Consider the following 22,799-nt stretch of genomic DNA (forward strand, 5'->3'; position numbering starts at 1 on the left):
CTACAGAAATATTCTTTGGTACGGATTTATAAGAGCTTTTCATAAATTAAATATTAATCCTTTGTCATGTATTATAAATAGTACTATATAATATTGTCTTTATATCCCTTTGAAACATACAACAGGTTTAAATTTTCATACAGTCATGTCTATCACTGTTTGCTCAAGTTTTTTTTTTCCAATTTTTTGTGTATATGAGGGTGGGGAGGTGTTTACTAACCATCATCCTAGGGGTTCCAGAGCCTTCTCTGGGGCTTTCAGCACCCTGGGGCATTTCCCAGGGCAGCACAATGGCCACAGCATCAATCCCCTGCCCTGGTGAGCCTAGCCCCGGCTGGGCAGTGAGCTGGCGAGGCCCAGGTATAGACAGAACCTTGCCCCGTCCGTCCTCCCTGCACACTGCAGGGGGCGTGTAGGTAGGAAGAGAGTCTCCACTTGAAGGACGGGCAGTAAGGTTTTTGGAACGGCAGATCAACACGTTCCTGGGTACTCCTAAAAGCAGCCATCCTTCCATCTCCTGTCACCTTCTTGGATACCTTTGAACCTGACCCAGGCTCTTCAGGCAGCTCCTCCTGTGATCCTTCTCCAGTACTCACTGGGAAAGCCCTTTCAATACCAGGGCTTTTGTCTAACTTTCTTATAAAAGCCCTCTCTGGAGGTAGAATCCTAACAGGAAAGGAAGTGGGGATGGAGCACCTGGGTGGCTCGGTGGGTTAAGCATCTGACTTCAGCTCAGGTCATGATCCCGGGGTCCTGGGATCAAGCCCTGCATCGGGCTCTCTGCTCAGTAAGGAGCCTGCTTCTCCTTCTCCCTCTGCCCCTGCTCCTGCTTGTGTTCTCTTTCTCGCTCAATCTCTCTCTCAAATAAACAAATACAATCTTTGACAAAAAAAAAAAAGAAAGAAAGAAAAGGAAATGGGGACGGATGCCTTTCCTAAAATACAGTTGACCCAGAGCAGCGTCTCTTCCACATTACAGTGGTAGCGCATTGTTGTAAGGCCCTAAGACGAAGGTGGAAATGCGTCCGAAGAACCCAGGTATCCAGTTGAGATGGTGAGACGTGGCGACATCTAACGGAAGGGTGTTACCTTTCATACTTGCTTACTTGCTCTTCCGCATACGGCTTGCAGGCCGGTCTCCAGGCTCCGGCCCCAGCTCCTGGAATCCAGCCATATCTCCAGAAGAGAGAAGAGGTTAAGTGTATGTTGTTTGAGGGTTAATTACTTCTCCTCACACAGTAAAACAAACAAACAAACAAACAAACAAAAAACCAAGAAAGCTATAGCAGTGGTTTCCTGATGAAACCTGTCCCCTTACTATCACAAAGCTCTGTCCACTGTGAGGTCAGTTAAAGATTTCCTGCACGTTCTTCTGGGAGCGCATGGCATCTCTCTTCGCTTTGGTGTGGGAAATACAGAGAAACATCTGTTCGGTTTATGAAGTTGTGTATTGTTACGGCGAATCAATAACTCTGTAGATCTTTGATAAAACCAGTTTTGTTCTGTTTAGGATTTCCTTGTGGCTTTGATATAAATTCCAATCTAGTTCATGATTAACAAGTCACCTTAATCAGCCTTTGACACAGGATGGTAGGGAAACCCAAAACTCTGCTGTTGAAAGCTTACCCCCCACCCTCATTTTCACTTTAGAGAATGATGTAAACTGCACTTGTGTTCCTTATTTGCCACTGGGAGAAGTACATAATCCCTTCTCTGTCCACCCACATGTATGGGCCACAGACTCAGGCAGTACTTTGCTTGTCAGAGTGGAGATCGCCTTCAGGTAGACAGACCAAGCTTAACACTGTGAAAATTTTTTCCTGTTGATCTAAGAGCTTTATTAAGTTAGAGACTTGAAAACACAACACTTGATTGCTCCCTAGATAGGGTCTGCAAACGACTGCCGCCTGTTTTTGTAGATAAAGTTTTGCTGGGACACAGCCGTCTGCATTAGATCACTGGGCATCTGTGTGCTTTCTCACTACAAATTGCAGACTTGGATAGTTGTAACAGAGACCGTTTGGCCTGCAAAACCTCAAATATATACTATCTGACCCGTTAGAGAAAAAAATTTGCCAAGCCCCGCTCTATAGAATTCTTTGTTTCACAGTCATTTTCTATTTTATAAAAGAAATATTCCAAGAGGGAAAATGAAGGCAGTTTCTTCCTGATGTTTCTGGTTTGGGCACATCATCTTCTGAAGGCAGTGATAGAATTGTGAAGATACATTGAGTCTGTCAGATGAGTCTCTGTGGCCACCATGTTTCCCAGCACGGGACAACCCCCATATCTGCCATCACTGTGTACACAGTTCTAACCTGAACAACGTTCCTGTGGTTTGGAGTGGTGGTGAAATTTAATATATTTTTTTAAGATTTTATTTATTTATTTGGGGGGGGCATGAGTTGGGGGGAGGAGCGGAGGGAGGGGGGATAAGCAGACTCTGCACTGAGTGTGGAACCTGATTCAGGGTTTAATTTCATGACCCTGAGATCATGACCTGAACTAAAATCAAAAGTTGGATGACCAACCAACTGAGCACCCAGACACCCTGAGATTTAACAATTCTTTCTAGGAAGGTAAGTAGGAAGAATAATGGGTCTCAGTAGGTGACTATCCAGGTGTGCTGTGGTTCCCCATTGGTGGTGGGGAAATAATGTGCTCTCTCCAAAGAAAGCCTTGTTGATGGCCACCTAGAGGCAGGGTTCCATAGTTGTTGGAAGAAGGTCTTCCAGGGAGGCAAGAGTTCCCTATGTACAGTATAATGACGGACACATGGGCTAGTCTGGGGAATTTGGAAGTCTAAACAAATCTAATATATAACCCACCAAGTGGGTATTGTTTTTTCAGAGGGCAGTTTCTGGTGAGCAGCTTTGGTTTGCGTAATTATACACAACTGACCTTTTATCTCAAATCATACTATGTGCGATCATTTAATTTCCTTCTCTCATTAGTAAATGCCATGGCAAGATGTCATACCAGATGACATTTTGTGTTATAAAGGTAGCATCTCTTTGTAACTCAAATCTGCTATTTATTTTACATGAAATAAAAATCTTAATTTATGTTATAATTCTAATTGAATTATGGAGTTTAATTTTCTTTAAACAGTTGTTACTTCAAAAAGTATAAAATGAATTTGTGTTAACTAGAAAAATTCAAACAATATGGAAGTCTGTAGAGTAGACAATGGAAGTCCTCCCCCTTCTACCTCTCTTCCTGTGATTTCAGATAGTAAAGGTCGACTCTGTGGTTCTCTGTGGTGTTTTGGAACTGGTTTAAACTTTCTTTTCCTAACTTCCTTGCTACTTGGTCTGTAACATCTCAGGGTGGCCGGCACTCTACTGGGATTGCAGTGTCCTTCCGCCTATGTGGGAAAAGCACAAGCTCTTTAAGGAGGATTAAGACCCAAACTTTGACCCATTTTTTCATATGACACAGTCATGGATGCAGCCTCAGGCAATGGAAAGAACAGCCTTGGGAAGTAGACTGGCTTGAGTTGATGAACTTGGACTGGAGTTCTCTCATGAGCTGTGTGAGGGCACCTTGGTCTGTCTCTTCTCTTACCCATATAGTAAGGAGGCTGGCATCTCCCTCACAGGATGGTTTCAAAATTTAATGACACGGGAAAATACAGAAATGCTGTGTTGGAGAAATTGAATCAGTTGGGGAGACAGAAAATACAAATAATTGTGATGCAAGCAAGGTTGCTGATGGCAGGGGACCTGTGATGGGGCTGGGAGTGGGGGCAGGAGAGGGGAAGTGATTTCTGAGCAGAATCATGGAAGAGCAGTGGGAGTTTGCAGGGGATCTGGAAGGGGTGAAGGCAGCGGCTCAGGTGTGTAGAGCAGAACAGCATGTGTAGGAAACATGACCAGCCCTGAGATGAACACAGCCCTCAGTCTGAGGTTTATGCACTACAGGAATTCCTTCAAGAACCCATCTCTCAGGCTTCTCTTCTTTCTAGCCTTTGCACACGCCAGTCCCTCTGCTGAGAATGTGTTTCTCTCTTTGCATTCCTGGCTAAATCGTACCCTCCTTTGGGCCTCAACTCAAGTGCCACTTGCTCAGTGAAGCCTTCCCAGCACCCCCATCCCATTCTGTCCCTCCATTCTTGCAACAGCTGACCTTTCCCTTCCCGTCCCTTCCACATTATAGTTCTGAGGTCATCTCACAAGCTCCGGGTGTAGGCCATGCTCCGCTGCGCACCCGTTCTTAGCCCAGCACACGGCACCTGCTAGGAGCACCGTATTTGTTGAGTGCTGCATGAGCGCATGAATTCCCACCCCCTCCACAGCTGTGGTGCCAGCCTAGCTCTCCTGTTGGATCCCAGCAGACCCATTCTGCATGAGCTTGCTGTGGCTGCCCAAGGAAGTTACCACAAACTTGGTGGCTTAAAACAAGAGAAATGGATTCTTTCACAGTTCTGGAGGTCAGATGTCTGAAATCAAGATGTTGGCAGCACTGGGCTCCCTCTGGAGGCTCTACAGGAATGTTCTTCCTTGCCTCTGGTGACTCCAGGTGTCCTTGACTTGTGTCTGCAGCTCAGCAGCCCTGCCTCTGTCTTCACGAGGCCTTTTCCTCTGTGTGTGGATTTTCTCCTCTTCTGTCTCTCATAAGAACATTTGTCATCACATTGAGGGCCCACACCCATAATTTAGGGTGATCACATCTGAGATTCTTATTTATGTCTCCAAAGACCCTTTTCCCAAATAGGTACTGGAGGTTAGGATGCAGACATATCTTTTCTGGCAGCAACAATTCAACCCAGTCCCCCCTCCACTGTCCCTTTCCCTCTGTAGAACTGACCCACCCACTGCCTCATGACTCTCTATCATGCTTTTCTCCATCCATTGTGCATGCGATTGTCCCCTCTGTTCCCTTGAAACTCCCTCTTCCTTCCATGAACACTGACATTGCTGCGTTTTCTGTGGGTCCTTCCATGACCTCCAGGTGACAAGAACCATCTTCCCCTTGGAAATCGTGCAGCCTGTCCCCACAGTCCACTCTCTCCCTGTAGGAGGTCCTTTCCTCTGTCTGCTATGGGACATCTTAGCAGTACCATCATGTGGGTCTGGAAGCTGAAGCTCACGTTCTTGCTTCCTCATATTCTCTACAGTGCCAAGGACATTAGTAGACTCAAAAGTATTTGTGGATGGTAAAAAGTGTCCTGAAAATGGAGTCAGACTTATATTCTCAAAATAAAGACAGACATTGACCATACAGTCACAGCCACCTTTCAGTTTGTGAGAATCCATACGCATGGATATAGTCAGGGGATTTTGATTTTCTTGGACGTGGACCAGGTATACACTCCAACGAGCTCATATAATAAGTGACGTTTAAAATACAGTGGACAACCCCAGGAACGGTCAAGGCCTGAGAGCAACCTTCAGGTTGGTGGTACTGACTCCAGTCAAGGTGCTGACCTGCACCCCTCTTGGGGCCACATCATTTCTTGTCTGAACTCTGGAGTGGTTTAGGTTTCACAGGAATGACCTGTTTCTTGAAGGTCTGATTGCTGGTAAAGCCATCAGCGCTGTTCTCCATGGTGGATCTCTCCGGGCATCTCTGTTCTCTCTATCTTGCCAACCAGCCCCTCTTGGCCACTCTGCTCCCGACCCCGTCCAGCCTCTGGCTCACCAGAGCTCCAACTCTAGCCAGACTCTGCCTGGCCTTTCGGTCTGAGTGCCTGCCATCATCCAGCTGCCTTGGGTTTGCCACATCTTGGACTCCCCGTCGCCAGGCAGCCTGAGGTTCACCTTGGTCTGGTCAGCAGTGGACAGGAGGGAAGAAGGAGCAGAGGTTCATCTTCCAGAGACTGTGGGTAGCCAGAGAGTTTTGCTCTCAGGATTTGGTGGGAGGCCGCGAGCGACATACCTGCTCCAGTCTGGAACTTTCAAATCACTGAGTGTTGGTGTCTTATTTTTCAGATTGATTGTGTCCTGTGCTGAAGATGTTTCCAGAACAACAGAAAGAGGTATGTCATCGCAAATCCAAAAATAAATAGTCCATGCATTTTGACTCACTGCAGGTTAGTTCTTCATTCACTAACCATCAGTCTGTGGTGGGGAGTCAAGACACTACAGGGCCTCCTAGAGGAAGGCTGATGAAAAAATAAAACACCTGCCTGCCTCCTCCAGCGCCCCCCACATTCCCCAGCTGTGGTGTGTCCTCAGCCCTCGTTCCTTGGTTGCAGTGACTGAGCTGGCTCTTAGCTCACTCCCACCCGCTGCTTATAAAAGTATCTTGTTCCGTGACTCACATTTCTCCCAGACTCTGACTCCCTCCCTCTGACTTTCTTGGTTTTCTCCTCTGTTGCCTCATGCGTGAATTCCCCTACCTCTGGTAATAACCCAAGGGACCTGTCTGCCATTAGTTTCACTTTTACCTTGCTTATTGCCTCTTCGATCTGTTGGCTTGGTTCCACACAGTTCAGAGAACACTGTCCCTTCCTGAATGAACCCAGCCTGATGGTTCTCCCAGGCCTCTTGTCCCAGCTTCTGGAACTTCAACTAACTGGGAGGAGGGCAGGACAATCACCACACCAGCACTTTGCTGAGTAGCCCCCTCCCTTGAAAGTTTTTTTTGTTTGTTTGTTTGCTTGTTTTTAAGGGAGAGAGAGGTAGGGGGAAGGACAGAGGGAGAGAGAGAATCTTAGGCAGGCTAAACAGGCTCCACACCCACCTGACATGGGGCTCGATCTCACATCCTGAGATCATGACCTGAGCAGAAATCAAGAGTCTGATGCTTAACTGACTGAGTCACCCAGGTGCTCCTTGGAAGTACTCATTTGTCCTACCCTACCTACTGCTGTACCACACACATTGTCACTAGGTGAGGCCAATGAAACTGAATAGTGGCAGAGGAACTTTTAGGGAGTAAACACACATACACACACCCACACGCACACAGCCACATGGTCCTTTGTTTGCCTTGCCCGGGTTTAAAGCACTGTACAACTCAAAAAATCCATTTCAGAGAATCCTTCCAGAAGCTTCTTTGCTAGATCCCACATTGTGTCTTTCAGCCCTGTCTCTGGGTTCAGATTCTCCTCATCAATCGAACCCACTTCTGCTGTTTAATTCTAGGATGGGCTCTCCCATTTTTTTAAATTTTATTTTTCTTTTTACTATTTTTTGGGGCTCCCCCATTTTCAAAGACAGTGTTTTGGTTTGTTTGTTTTTAAACTTTGTGGGTATAACATATATATGGTAAAATGCATCAGATGTCCTAATCTTGTGTGTATAGCTCAGCAGATTATCTTTTATGTGTACATCTGTGTAACCCCACTCGGATCGAGGTGCAGATGTTCCCAGCACCCCAGAAGGCACTGTGCATCCTTTTCTAGTCAGTCCCCCGATCCTCCCTATAGAGCTAACCCCATACAATACCAAGACTTTTCTCCTGTCTCTGTATTAAATAAAGCTGGGATCAGGCTGTTTCTTTCAGGAAATCCCTTCTCTGTGAAGTTGGCCCCACTGTAGGTCCCCACATGACTTCTCTCACTTCTGACACTAATGACAATTTCAGGGGTTCCCTGAACCATCCTGTTTTACTAATTCATAAGAAGATGCACAGAACTTGCAAAGACAGCTGTTATGCTCACAGTTATGCTTTATTATAGGGAAAGGACACAAATTAGAATGAGCCAAGGGAAGGGATGCAGAGGATAGAGTTGGGGAGGGGTCCAGGTCCAAATGTGGAGCCGCAGCTCGTCCTCTCCTTACAGAGTTGGTGGAGTCACGCTGCCGCCATTGTGTATGATGATATGCACAGGGGAGCTCAGCAGGGCCTCTGGTGTCTAGTTCTTACTGGGGTTCAGTCACAAACTGCCCGCGTGGCTGACTTTTAGTATCCACTCCACCTGGGGTCAGGCTAATATTGTTAGTCTCTGGTTCCTCCAAAGGTTGAAGTAGGTACCGTGTGGTCCTAAACCCCCATCATATTTTCATTGTTGGACTGGCCAGTGGCCAAAGCCTGGGCTAGCAAAGGTACTTTTGTCAGGCAAGGCATTCCAGGGGACTGGAGATCACCTCCCAGAGGCCAAGGGCAGAGGGCAGAGGCCAGACCTCCCTCTGGGTGAGGTGAATTCTTCACGACACATCTAATCTACATTGGCCTGGCCGCTGGGCAGGCCGTGCCAGGGGAGTGAGGGTGTGTGAGCAATGGTACATTCCAAAGGCACATTTTTTTCCCCCTAAGACTTTATTTATTTATTTGAGAGTCAGAGAGAGAGAGAGAAACAGACTCCCCACTGAGCAGGGAGCCAGATTCGGGGCTCAATCTGAGGACTCTGAGATCATGACCTGAGCTGAAGGCAGACCCTTAACCGACTGAGCCACCCAGGCACCCCATCCAAAGGCACATTTTGAAAGTTGTTCTCTTATGGGGAAAAACTGTCGATGAAAGCAACAAAGACTTTTTTTCCCCCCAATTAGAAGAAGGTTTACTTGAAATTTTTTTAATTTTTAATTTTTTACATTTTTTGCTCAGTTGGATTAATCACTTCATTTTTATTACCAGCTCACTTTAATTAATAAAAGCTACACAGATTTTAACCAACTACATAAAGTATTTTATTGACCTTGAAAAAGTCATTTAAAGGTTTTATTTATTTATTTCCTTGGTGGGGGGAGTACAAGTGGAGGGAAGGGCAGAGGGAAAGGAGAGAATCTTAAGCATCCTCTGTGCTCAGTGGGAAGCCCGACCCGGGGCCTCATCGCAATGACCCTGGCATCATGACCTGAGCCAAAATCAAGATTCAGATGCTAAACTGACTGGAGCCACCCAAGTGCCCCCAAAAGTCTTTTACTATAAATAATTATATAATAGTATTTTAACATTAAGGAATTTTTAAACTAGGAAGTCCTTCAACTGAAAAAGGAAACAATAGTAAGAAGAAAGAGATTAAATGTTTAGAAGTTTATCCTCTGTCAGCAAGAGCTCAGCATAGTCAGGCTAAGTTCTGGATGTATTATTGTTGAGTTTGTTGTTGTTGTTATTGTTTTTAATGTTTTTTTTTTTTAATTTCATTTATTTATTTAACAGAGAGAGGGACAGCGAGAGAGCGAACACAGGCAGGAGGAGTAGGAGAGTGAGAAGCAGGCTTCCTGCTGAGCAGGGAGCCCGATGCAGGACTCCGTCCCAGGCCCCTGGGATCATGACGTGAGCTGAAGACAGACACTTAACCGACTGAGCCACTCACGTGCCTGTAGTTGTATTGTAATATAGTGCTTTTCATCACCTATCAGTCCATTGTCTGCCTGTGGCCATAATGATCTCCTGGCATCTAACGCATTGCTCTTAGAACAAAGTCAAAATTCGTAAATGTGGTTTCTAAGGCCCTGTGTGATCGGACTCTGCTTCTTTCCCCAGACTCATCCTCTGCCTTCCCTGTTCCCCCGGTGCACTTCTCACTTCTTATTCTGGACCTTGTTCTGCAGACTTGTACGCCCTGTGTGCCCAGGGCCCCTGGGCTTTCACAGATGTTTCCTCAATGCTTGGAATAATCTTTTATCCCCCAGACTTCTTTCCCTGTTGACTGGCTAACTCCTGCTTATCCTTAGGCCTCTGCTTAGAAGTCAAGAAGAGGCCTTTCTAAAGCCTCAATTACAAAAGGTATTTTTATCTCACCACCTACCCTGTAGTTGCTGCAGTTAGCAGTGGAGGAGGTTTTGGCTGAGACTTTAAATATCCTAGTGCCTGGTTATCGTTTAGTGGAAATAACTCCAGTCCCACCGGACTGCATATGTAAGGGCAGAATGTGACATCACCGATTGTCCTAGCATCTAGACCAAGGAGGCAGTGTGTGTAAACCCCTTTCCACTCGGTGCCCATTGCAGACTTTGCTAATTAATCTTGACATTGGCACATGAATTGAGACCTATTTACCATCCTTGTTTAAAATTCAGACAGCCTAGGAGAGACACAGTTCCACCTAACTGGTAGTTCCAGCCTAGAAGTTTGGTTAAGTTTTTTTTTTTTTTTAATAGATGTGGGGGGTGGGTAACCAAATGGAGTCTCTCTTGTTAAAATAGCTTTATTATTGTAATAAATCTAGAGAGAGCAGAACAGGGAGCGAGAGTCTCCCCTGTTAGTTAAACACGTTCCATTTGCACATTGGTCTGGATTCCCAGGAGAGCAGTATCTGAGCTGATGGATCTTCCCCCATAAAAAGGCCTTGGCATTAGGCCATTGTAAAATTAAAATGAATTCAGATTCATTCATGCATGCAACTTTAATTTACAATTAAAATATTATGGTTACATATTTTAATAAGAATAATTAGATGGACCCAACTGAATCAACTCTTCTGTTTAATGAGACAGAACCCAGGATCCTAATGGAAATGCAGGTGGCTGTGTCAGGATACACGTTTCAGGCTGTCTTTCGTGGAGTCAGGCATTTTTTATTTTCTTTATGTTCCAATGTCCAGAGAAAGCTGTCTGGTTTTTCTGCATTGCTAAAGACCCTCGCTTTCTGCTACATTGAACTCCTCTTCTGTGATGGGTAAATAAACAGTTCGCTCCTGCTGGACCGTGTTTCACAAGGTCCCACACTCTGGTCCCTCCAAGGCACTGGGTTTGTTCCTCTGTCCCAGGCTCCTGTGGTGTCAGTGGGATGGCCCTGCCTATGTGATAGGACCGGAAGGGTAGGCTGAAACCCCTTCTGTGTGTGTGGGTTTTGGGCACAGGGTGTATATCTCCCCTGCTGTCTTGGGTCATGGTGGTGGAATTCTGCCTCCAGAAATCTGGGCCATTAGGATAAGGGTTTTTCTTCAAAGTGTGCATACTTCACACTGGACAGCAACGACCAGTTACTGACACTTTAGGGGCAGTAAATCCCTCAGCTCTGTGGCAATGGATATACTGACTGGAGCAGACCCAGGTGCACCCAGGGGAATTCCAGGCACCTCGAGGACCCTGCCACCAAGGGAGGAGATGGGACCCTGCAGGGACAGACATGAGGGAAACTTAACATTGACATGTTTGGGATATGCCTGTGCTGACTGATGGGAACCTCTTCGGCTTGTTCTAGGAAAGCCTGATTTTGTTATTGGGAAACTGATTGGAAACTGACTGGGCTGGAACCAATGAATATCATTAAAGACTATCCCATAAGCAAGCCTTCCCCTGGGTCCTCTGATGTGGGGGACTTTAAAGGGAAGTGACAAGACAGAGCACTCTCCTACTCGCTACAATGAATTGTTTTGTTATTCCATCCTCCTTCCTTCCTTGCCTGTGTGACGTGATATTATAATAGGGGAAACTAGATGTAGGATAGATGGAGATTTTTCTGTGTATCTAAAGCTGTTCTAAAATGAACACTCTTTTTTAAAAGAAACCACACTGAATTATATATGTTCACATACAGAGGTTTGGTTTTGGTTTTTGTTTTGTTTTTTAATGATTTTATTTATTTATTTGACAGAAAGAGAGAGTGAGAGAGAGAGCAGAAGCAGGGGGAGAGGGAGAAGGAGGCTTCCAGCAGAGCAGGGAGCCCAACTCGGGGCTTGATCCTAGGACCCTGGGATCATGACCTGAGCTGAAGGCAGGCACTTAACTGACTGAGCCACCCAGGCGCCCTTCATTTAGAGGTTTTTTAAAAGATTGTGCAGTAAATAAAGCAGGGTATAAAACAGTATTTATATTATGCTTTCATTTGTGTTATAAAGTATATATATATAATATATAATAATATAATAATGTATATAATAATATAGGTGTAATGTAACAATATATAATAAGTAATATATAATATAATAATATACAACATATATAATAATGTAGATATAATATAAAATATATATTATATATGTATAATACAAAAAATATATAAAAGTCCTGCCTTTGTTAGGCAAAAAACTGGGAGTCCAGTAGGTAGGGGGCTTTATTTTCATGGTGTACTCATCTGCTTTTGAAATTTTCTATATATCTTTCCTGAATTGCATAGATGTTTTATTTTTCTAATAATGAAAAAATCATATCTTTTAAGCTTGGCAAGTATTGGGCTATTGTTACATTAATGGTGTCAATAAATGCTGAACAAATGGTTGGCATTTCAGATCAGATCTATGTTTCTGACTTGCTTTCACTTGCGACTTCCCTTTCTGAAAGGGAACGAACGGTTTCCTTGGGAGGACCCCCCCCCTGCCCTTCTTCCCTGCCTTCTTTCCTTTCACTTTCTCTAGTTTTAACTTTTCATTTATAAAATTTTAAACATAAAGCAGAGAGAATAATATAAGGAACCCTTATGTACCTAGGGATTCAACAATTAGCACATTATTAATTCATGACCAAACTATCCCCCCCCACTATCCATTTTCTCCTGCGATCAGACAGTGAATTATTTTGAAACAAATTCTAGACATTGTGTATTTTTATCTATAAATATTTCAGTACACATGTCTAACTAATGGCCCTTCTTAGGAATAAGCCATATTATCACACCTTAAATAATTAGAGTTAATTCTTTCATACCATCAAATAGTCAGGGTTCAAGTTTTTCTGATTCTATTGGTGGGAGGGATACACACACACACACACACACACACACATACGTATATATATATATTTATATTTATGTTCTATTGTTCTAATCATGATTCAAACAGAGACCACACGTTGCACTTAGTTAATACATTGTTTAAAGTCTGTTATTCTGTTATTTTCCCCTTTTGCAACTTATTTGTTGAAGAAACTGCATTTTTTGTTTGTAGAGGTTTTCACAAACTGGAGTTTGCTGATTGTGTCCTTGTGGTGTAGTTCAACACAGGTTGGCAGTTACTTCTTTTTTTTTTTTTTTTTAAAGATTTTTAAAATTTATTTATTTGACAGAAAGAAATCACAAGTAGTCGGAAAGGCAGGCAGAGAGAGAGAGAGGGAAGCAGGCTCCCCGCTGAGCAGAGAGCCCAATGCGGGACTCGATCCCAGGACCCCGAGATCATGACCTGAGCCAAAGGCAGCAGCTTAACTCACTGAGCCACCCAGGTGCCCCGGCAGTTACTTCTTAGTGCACAAGATGACTCTCTCCACCACACTTTTCCTAAGGTGTTATGAGATACAAAGGTAACTCCTTAATTTGGGATGATACTTGTGTAAAGATGCTTGCAACAGCATGAACTGTTGTAAATCACATAAAAGGCAGGTCTAAGTGAATCTCATCCACTGTTATTTCTCCTGCAGTAATAAAAAGCTTTCCTAAAAATCATCATTCAAAGCTGCCAGAGCATGGCATTTAAATACCCTCCACGCTATAAAGTGGCAAGTAATATCCCTCGTAGTATGTCTTTTAGGTGATTTGTCATAACTATTATTAAGAAACAGGAAGCTTACTTAATACATTCCTTCTGCTTTCAAGCTTGTTATTTGCAAAGAATGTAGTGTGTAAAATGGGCTATATTTTAGTTTTAAGATTGTTACGTGGGAGTCCTGAACAGAACCCTGTTGAATAAGACATGGGTTAAACGCTCCAGTTTAGAACAGTGTGGACAGAGTTGGCGCTCTTTCATTGAGTGAATGAATGAACAAGTCCCTGGTTTAAATACATAAGCGTGTAAAATATCCTTTGGAATAGAGGAAAAAGAAATATCCTGAGAAAACGAACATAAAATGAAACAAGTCTTCATTTTTATGATAGAAAGTTCTTATCAAGGCTCTGAACAGTTAATACTCATTAACACCTAGAGTTTCTTATTGCTTAGCCCTTGTCCCCCTTACTCATCTTTCTGTAATCTGAGTAAATATTCTTTAAAAAAAAAAAAAGGATTTTATTTATTTATTTGACAGAGAGAGATCCATCACAGTAGGCAAAGAGGCAGGCTGAGGGGAGGGGGAAGCAGGCTCCCTGCTGAGCAGAGAGCCCGATACAAGACTCGATTCCAGGACCCTGAGATCATAACCGGAGCCGAAGGCAGAGACTTTAACCCACTGAACCACCCATGCGCCCTGTAATCTGAGTAAATATTCTTATGAGGAGCACATGATTAGGTTTACAGTACTATAAAGCTGGGCTACAGTGAAAAGTAGGGAAAAACACACACCTGTCAAAGTGGCTAACATGCTAGAGCAGAACTACCAGCAGCCCCTGTGCTAGGCACGTCGTATCACATGATGGTGGCCAGCTGAGTTTCCCTGACGGCTGATGACGTGGCACCACATTTCATGCACTTGCTTGCCATCTTTGTGTCCTCCTTGGTAAAATGGCTCTTTGAGTGTTCTGTCTCTTTTCTAATTGAATTCATTTTTTTCTTAAATGTTGACTTTTGAGGGGAGCAGGGGTGGCTCAGTTGGTTAAGCATCTGCCTTTGGCTCAGGTCATGATCCCCGGGTCCTGGGGATAGAGCTCTGCCTGGGACTCCTTGCTCAGTGGGGAGTCTGCTCTTTCTCCTCCCTCAATCCCCCACCCCTGCTTGTGTTTTCTGTCTCTCTCTCTACCTCTCTCAAATAAATAAATAAAATCTTTTTTAAAATGTTGAGTTTTTTTTTTTAAAGATTTTATTTATTTATTTGACAGACAGAGAGCACAAGTAGGCAGAGAGGCAGGCAGAGAGAGGAGGAAGCAGGCTCCCTGCAAGCAGAGAGCCCAATGTGGGGCTCCATCCCAGGACTCTGAGATCATGACCTGAGCTGAAGGCAGAGGCTTAACCCACTGAGCCACCCAGGTGCCCCCAAAATGTTGAGTTTTGAGAGTTCTTTATAGGGTCTAGGTACAAGTCCTTTGAGGGATGTGTAATTTGTAAATATTTTCTTTCCGTCTGTCATTTGTCTTTTCAGCTTCTTTGCAGGTTCTTTTGCAGAGGCAACTTTCAATTTTGGTGAAGTCCTGTATCACCATTTCCTTATGTGGATTATCCTCTTGGCATCAAATCTTAGAACTCCTTGTCTAGGCCCAGGCCCCAGACATTTTCTCTTATATTTTTTCCTAACAGTTTCATGTGTGCATTTAAGTCTATGATCCATTTTGAATTGATTTTTGTAGAAGATACAAGGGTCAGGTAGAAGGTCATCTTGGGCCTGTATATGTCATTGCTGCAGAACCACTTATTGAAAGGCTGTCTATCCTTCATTGAATTGGTTTTACACATTTGTCAGTAATCAGTTGGGCATTACTATATGGGTCTTTTTTTTTTTTTTTAAGATTTTATTTATTTATTTATTTGGCAGAGAGAGAGAGTATGCGCACACACGTGCACAAGCAGGGGGAGGGTCAGGCAGAGGGAGAGGGAGGAGCAGACTAGCTGCCCGAACAGGGAGCCGGTTGTGGGGCTTGATCCCAGGACCCTGGGCTCCTGGGCAGGATCCAGCCAAAGGCAGATGCTTAACCGACTTCGCCACCCAGGCGCCCCAGTGTAGGGGTCTATTTCTGGGTTTTCTGTTCTGTTCATTGGATCTGTGTACCTCTTCCAGTATCATATGGTCTTGATTACTGTAGCTATCTAGTGAGCCTTGACATCAGGGAGAGGGATTCTTCTTACTTAGTTCTTTTCAAAGTTGTTTTGGCTATTCTAGGGTCCCTTTCCATGTAAATTTTAGAATAAGCTCATCTGTGTCTTCAGAACTCTAACTGGGATTTATACAGGAATTGCACTAACCCTATTGATCAAACTGGGGAGAATTGATCTCTTTATTGTGTTGAGTCTTTCAATTCATGAACACGGTATAGACATATACTCACATAGATATAGACCAAGGGAGTATATGCTTTTTTTATTTCTTTCAGCTGCATCTTGTAATTTTCAGCATACAATATCTGCACATCCTTTGTTTTTGAAACATCCTTGTCGTCAATTGGTTGGTTAATTCTTAAACATTTCATGAGGCCTCACTATGTGCTAACACTGTGCTTGAGGCTAGAGCGGTAAGGATGGGATAGAAAGCCTTCGAGAAGTCCATGTTTTTTGAACTGGTATTTTAGCTAATAGCGAAGATGGTAATTTTTCCCCTCCAAAATAATAAAATTGCAATGAAAATGGAAATTACCTAGGATTTGTCATTGCTAAAAGAACTACTAGATAGATATGTTAGAACACAGGTTTGGAGCAAGGTGGGAGTTTGAAACCTAGCTCAGCCTATTGGCCATTTGGCTTTGGGCCAGTTGCTTCAGCTTTAGAAGCCTTACTTTCCTTATCTGTATAATGGGATGATAATGTTATTGACCCTTTAGGATTGTTGTAAAGATTAAAGAGAAACATGTGTAAAACAACACAATACAGCTATGTTTATGGCTAATTTCATCTCATATCCAAGCTAAGGAAAAGAAAGAAGCCAAGGTCGAGGGATAAATGGACAAAGGTTGAACCTGGGGTGGTGGTGTGTGTCAGGCAGGGGGTGGGGAACAGGGTGCACCGAAATCAAAGAGCGATGATTATAAGAGAACACAGGAATTAGATTTTTCAAAGAGTCTAGCAGTCTCTTTCTTCAGAAGCCTTTTCCCACATGGAGAACCGTAGGGATCTGTTAGTTTAAATTTTTAATTCTACTCTGCCTGGCTTCTTCCTTCATACTAGATATAGTCATTAGGCCCAAGAAGTCATTAAAGTGTTTAATAAGGTTATTAAATTGACTAACTGCTGCTGCTGAAGCAATTTTCATAGGAAATCCATATGATTCTAGGTGTGGATCTTGGAGCTGTCCTCTGTGGCTGACAGGCTGTCAACATTCCTTTGAAGGATGGTGGGCAGCTTCGTGAGGGATGCGTCTAATTAAGAGATTATAGGTGAACCTTGGCTTCCTGGGTGTGCTATTCATAGCTGGAAGCGCCAAGAAACTTCACTAATTCCTACTAATTGCGGGGTGGGGGAGGGGAGGCCCATCTGAATTATAGAATATTTTAAAATAAATGTACTTTTATTACTTTCAAGTACATATTTTAACTCCAACTAGGCAAACAAATTGTTGTCTGGTACAGGTCTTAGGGGACCCAAGTTATTGAAGCTATCAGAATGATTTTCAATTATTTCTATGTAAATAGGTGCTTCTGGAGTTCTTCAGGGTGCTCGAAAACAGTGTGTTCTCATAGATCTTAAACATTGCTCATGGAGCCATATGCTGTTAATTGGCACACCCTTAGAGGAAGGGGTTTGTTAAATTAAGATAAACTTTAGACCAGCTGCTAAATAACTTATCGTTAATTCACGGAGTCCAAGAACCCAAGTGGATGAGGATTTTATTTCAACTGAAGTTTGATCTCATTTTTTTTTTCCTGAATCATTCATTCCTGCAGGCTTTCATTTCTTCATTAAATGATACTAACGGAATGCACTGGCCGTGCCAGGCCGCTCCCATCCTGTGCTCCCCTGAAGGAGCTCAGCATCTGGTAGAGGAGGCCTGCAGGCCTCAGGCAGCCCAGCGAGCTGTGCCGAGTAGGGACAGTGCCGATGGTGGGCCCAGAGGCATTAGGGGTCTGGAGGAGGATCAGGTTAATCAGCATGGGTGAATGAGAGGATTGCCAGAGACTGAGTTGCATTTTGAAAAAGAAATTGGAGTTAGCAGAAAATGAAGGCAAGAGGAAGGCGACAAGAAAGCACGAAGGGGATTGGGGACAGCAGTCCAGGCGGAGGAAACAGTATGTTCAAAGGCACGGAGGCAGGAACTGGCATGTCATGGAGGGGGACCTCTGGAGATGAGTAGAGTGAAAAACGTGAAAGACTGTTGTGCTCGCTGAGGAGTCTGAGCTTGATCTTGAAGATTATGGGACAGGCTTTGAAGGACTTTGAGCAGGAAAATGACATCACCAGATGTGTGCCTTGGGGCCATTCTTGTCTTAGTGTGGAGGATGAACTGGGGACAGGCCCAGAGATCCATCAGCAGCCCATGCATTAGTGTTGGATGAGTGGTCCTTGAACCAAAGCAGTAGCAGCGGGGATAGAGTTGTGGGGGTTCAGGGAGGGTGAATCTTGAGAACTTGGTCAGTGTGGATTTGGGAGGTGAGTCAGAGAGAGAAGTCTGGGGTAACTGGGTTTCTGGCGGGTTTGCTGGAAGGGAGATGGTGAGCAAGATGGTGTGAACTCCATGCTCCTGGGACCTGGAGGCAAGAGGCTGGGTACGTACGTGTAGAGATGCCTGGACTGGGACCGGGAGGAGATCCTCAGCTCATGCTGGGTGCTTGAAGCCATATGCTTGGATGCCATCGTCCTGGAAGTGCAACAGGGTGTGAAGAACAGGAGCCGGGGGTGGCTGTCCGGGCCACAGCAATGTTTGAGAGAATGAGAGAGGAAAAGCTCACCACCCACAAAAGAATAGTGACATTTAGCTCTCCTACCAGGTGAAACGTTTTCAAGATTGAAAAAAATATTTGCAGTCTTAGCACTGTAGTTAACTTGGAGTGTGCATTTGAAATTCATTGCTGTTTGTAGCAGAAAGTCTTCTTCCCCAGTGTAGTTTTAGAATATGTATTCCACAGACCCCTACCCTATGTAAAGATTAGACCTAATGAATAATAATAGTAGTAGAGTCTGAGAATTCCCACCCACTGAGATGAAGAAAAGACTTTTACTGTAATTTGCCATTATGCTGTCCATTCCTTCTACAAATATTAGGAGGGGCTTGCTCTGAGCAAGTGCTATGAAATTTTTAGGTCAGTCTATATTTCACTGAGAAATTAACAGAGTTAGAGTGTCTGCTGCTGGGTTCTTAATAGTTTGTACTTAAAAAAATACATACAGTTGGTTAGCTTAATTGCTTATTGCCAGTGTCTGTGGGAGGGTCTCAATGCTTTGGGTTTATAAGCATTTTCCTTTCTTTGTGATAATACTTTATGTTCATGTAACACTTAAACTTTTTTTTTTTTAGGAAGAGCATAAGCAAGGAGTGGGGGTGAAGGGTGTGGGTGGGGAGGAGAGGCAGAGGGAGAGAGAGAATCTTAAGCAGGTTAAGCAGGCTCCACACCCAGCAAGGAGGTTGACACGGGGCTCAGTCCCACAACCCTGAGATCGTGACCTGAGTGAAAATCGAGAGTCTGACACTTAAACAACGAGCCACCCAGGCACCCCTCCATTCACATAGCACTAAATGAAAAACTTCCCAGCATTTTCAGCAGTGTTTTATGATTTGATACTCCTAACAAACAGCTGAGAGAGGTTGGAACAGGCATTATTCCCATTTTCCAGATGTGGAAACAGAGGTTCCATGAATTAGTTCGTAATTTAGAAAGTGGGTAAATGATCTCTAGTCTTGTGACCATAAGTCAGTGCTCTTTCCGTGAACAGGGACATGTTACTCAAAGCTTCCAAGTTCACAGTTGGTCGGTTGCAACGAAACGGGGAAAGAAGCCCTGATTTTTTTTCAGAACTATTTGTCATTGCCACCATCACCAATGAATAGTGTGTCAAGTGTTCAGGGGTTCTGTGATACTGTAGTAACTGTGGGTTTTATAGTTTTAGTTCAGAATCTTTCTTGTTTTGTTTTGTTTTGTTTTTTTTAAATCACAATTTTGTGGCATGTTGAGAAGTGGGTTTCCTTTTCTTTTCACTTTTGTCTCATCTGTGTAAAGCCCCACTGTTTCGGTAATAGGTACATGTCTTCTGCTGTTCATGTAGAACATTCAGCAGTCGGAAATACTTAATTTCCCTTTTGGTCTATTCAAGCACTCCTGCCTTTCCAGTGGAAAAATGGAGCTGTCCGCACCCTGTGAGGGCACATGGTTCCCTGTGACCCGATGACTGGGTGCCTCCAGCTGGCGGGGCGGGAAGGGGTGGCACAGGATAACCTTGGCCACTCTTACCAGCCTTCTGCCTTAGTGTGGGCTCCACTGACTCTCCATAGGCACAGTGGTGACCAGGGCCTGCTCTGCTTTTAGGGGCCCAGGAAAATGTTTTAATTTCCTTTAAAATCAGAAAAATAATATGCACTTTTAGATCAAACTTTTGAAGGCCAAAGTATCTAGGGCCCAGGAAGTCTGAAGGCAGCCCTGAGTGTATGCCTGGGGGGTAGATTTGGGAAGATAAGTGTGGTCTACTCTGGACTCTGGTCTTTTCTTCCTAACCTGTTTGACCTTCTGTTTATTGATTCGTTGATGACAGGTTCATTCCTTCTAAGAACTCTAGGTGTGTGCAGAGCACTCAGGGAAGTGAGTTAAACATGCACGCCGACTGGAGACAGAGATGAAACGTGCACAGACAAAGGCATCGTGCCCGGATTTTGTTCCAGTTTCTCTAGGCGGCTTCTCTTAGACTTTCCTGGGCTTTTGAGAAATAATGGCCAAAAATGTTTAGAGCATCATTATATTATTATCTCATTTTTATTATCTGTCTTCTAAATGACTTTAAAAATACAGAATGAAAAGATTTTAAAGTAAGACTTTGGGGAAGATTAATTTATAATCCCTGTAGACTGAGGGCGGGCATGAGGCAGAAGTCTCAAATTCAAGACCGAAGTGTATGTTTTCTTAGAAGGTGACACTTGATAGGTGGCAAAAGGGAATGTGAACTATTTTTTTGCCTTTAAAAAAAGCCCCTCTGTTCTGGAAAATTCCCGTTTTATGATCTGTGTGACAGAATGGAGGTGCTCTGCCTAGAAAACACCATCATCTCCCTTCTGCTTCTGCTCTGGAGTTCATAGCCTGCCTCTCAGATGTGCTAAAACAGGGAAGTAACAAATGTCTAGAATTTCATCTTCGATGCCCCGTTTTTAGATGAAAAGTTAAAATGGTTAAAATTAAATTCAGTTAGGGGCTCCTGGCCAGCTCAGTCGGTACAGCACACAATTCTCAATCTTGGGGTATTGGGTTTGAGCCCCATGCTGGGTGTAAAGGTTACTTAAAAATAAAATCTTCAGGGGTGCCTGGGTGGCTCAGTTGATTGCCTGACTCTTGATTTTGGCTCAGGTCATGATCTCAGGGCTGAGCGGGGGAGGATTGAGCCCCATGGGGTTGGGGGGTGGTGTTGGGAGGGTTGAGAGACTCTGAGCTCAGCAGGGAGTCTGCTTCTCCCTCTCTCTCTGTTCCTCCCCCCACCCCCGCACCCCACCCCCCCGCTCATGCTCACTTTCTCTCCTACGGTCTTTCTCTGAAATAAATAAAATCTTTAAATAAAATAAAATAATTCATTCATTTAGCAAATTTATGATCACCCAGTGAATAAATTATACTTTAAAATTTATTATGCCATACGTGATCATTTGTTGTACATGCTTTCCTATTTTTAAACTAAGCTTATTTAGTAGAGAGCGCTTTTTGGAAAGTATTGTGTTTTAAACTTTATCCTGTATTTCCAAATCTTAATTTCTTTAAAAAGGAATGAATTCTGCCATGAATTTTTTTTTAATATCGCTAACTTTTACCTATAACAGGAAGTTATTATGAAGATGAAATGATTTACTATGGGGAAAATATATTTTTAAAAATAGAAAAGCATGGGGTAAAACGTGTTCATCCTTCTCTTAATAAGTTCTCGCTGCTTATTCTCATGAAGCTTGGCTGCCTACACAAAATCATTTTCATCTCCCATTGCTTGCTTCTCATATGAACTTTGCTAGTCTTTTATATTTTGTTCGAGGGAGTGATTTCATTTTCATGTAGAGAGATGAAGAAAGTAAGAAGTGGCTGCTTTTGAGATTTGAGAAAAATCTGAACGTATTTTTCATGATTAAAAACGACAGCCTAATTTTTGAGTACACTTTCTTACCATCCCATAACCTGTAAGACTACCAAGCAGGGCACCTGGCTTGGTTTTGCATTATTTAAAAAATTCCATTTGTGGCAAAAGTGCCTTTGGACTTCCTGCGGTGCCTGATTCATTAGCTCTACTTCTTGTTTTTTTTTAAAGAATTCATGACCACAGCTCGTTTCAGTTTTGTTTTTGTGCCATCACTTCCCTCTGCTCTTTCCAGCCTTGCTCACGATTCTGAAAGACATCTCTTTGTTGATGATGCCCTTACAGGAGTTTGTAAGCGTGTGGGTTCGAGACCCTCGGATCCAGAAGGAGGACTTTTGGCATTCCTATATTGACTATGAGATCTGTATCCATGTAAGTATGCAGTCAATGTTGACAGAGATCATAGCAATTTTTAGGTGGCACGCATCTGATGGGACACTCTCTTATACTTGAAATTTGTACCGATTGTTCCTAACTCAACTGGATTTGAATGATTACAAGTAATGCCTGTATCTCAAACATAGTAGTCAGAAGGCTCCTAAAGCTGGAAAATTACTCATTTGAGTTCCTTCTTGTACCTTCGCTAATATTAATATTTTAATGTTTATTGCCCTCATGTATGAATATGTGAATACATCTAAAATTCACAGTTAAAGAGTATTTATAGCTCATTAATGGTATTTCTTTATGATCTGTTATAGCATATTTCTGGGTAATATATTGCCTGATAAATCTTAGGTTTTGAAAGGATGTAGAGCTCTCTGGAAAACTGATGTGTGGTGGTTTTATATGGAGAATAGGAAAGGAGGAAATGAACATGTGCAATTATTTTGCCTTAGTCTAGATTCTGAGTAATTAATGTCAGTAAATAACTAGAAATGATGTACTTTGTTTGGAAGTAATACTTCATTATAATCTTTCAAGTAACGTTGTGTGATGTGTGGCTTTCTGTGATCATCTTGAAAAAGGGTCAGCAGACTGTTTCTATAAAGATCCAGGTAGTAAATGTCTTCTGCTCTGTGGGCCATGTATTTGCTCTTGAAATGTTTCAGTTCCTCTGCTACAGGGTGACAGCAACTATACACGATACATAAATGAATAATTGTGTTCCAGTAAAACTTTATTTGCAAAGACCAGTGGCAGGCTAGTTATAGTTTATTGGCTGGTGGTGGAGGGGCCTGGAGAGCTCTCGTGAGCCTCACTCA

General features: G+C 43.3%; 1 protein-coding gene across 3 annotated transcripts in view; it reads left to right on the plus strand.

The window, feature by feature from the left end:
• The window catches only part of SNX10 (sorting nexin 10), a 70,541-nt gene that overhangs the window by 35,401 nt on the left and 12,341 nt on the right, over positions 1–22,799 (plus strand). For 2 of the 3 annotated variants that reach the window (XM_004762527.3, XM_004762528.3), the window contains 2 exons: positions 5,933–5,979; positions 21,880–21,966. In XM_004762527.3, coding sequence (XP_004762584.1) covers positions 5,956–5,979; positions 21,880–21,966 — 111 coding nt within the window. In that variant the 5' untranslated portion in view covers positions 5,933–5,955. Of the gene's footprint in view, positions 1–5,932; positions 5,980–21,879; positions 21,967–22,799 lie in introns of those variants that run through there. The other variant, XM_045062806.1, reaches the window with a different exon arrangement.

The sequence above is a fragment of the Mustela putorius genome, unplaced genomic scaffold (assembly GCF_011764305.1).
Source record: "Mustela putorius furo isolate JIRA1106 unplaced genomic scaffold, ASM1176430v1.1 tig00003845_pilon_pilon_pilon, whole genome shotgun sequence".
NCBI lineage: Eukaryota > Metazoa > Chordata > Mammalia > Carnivora > Mustelidae > Mustela > Mustela putorius.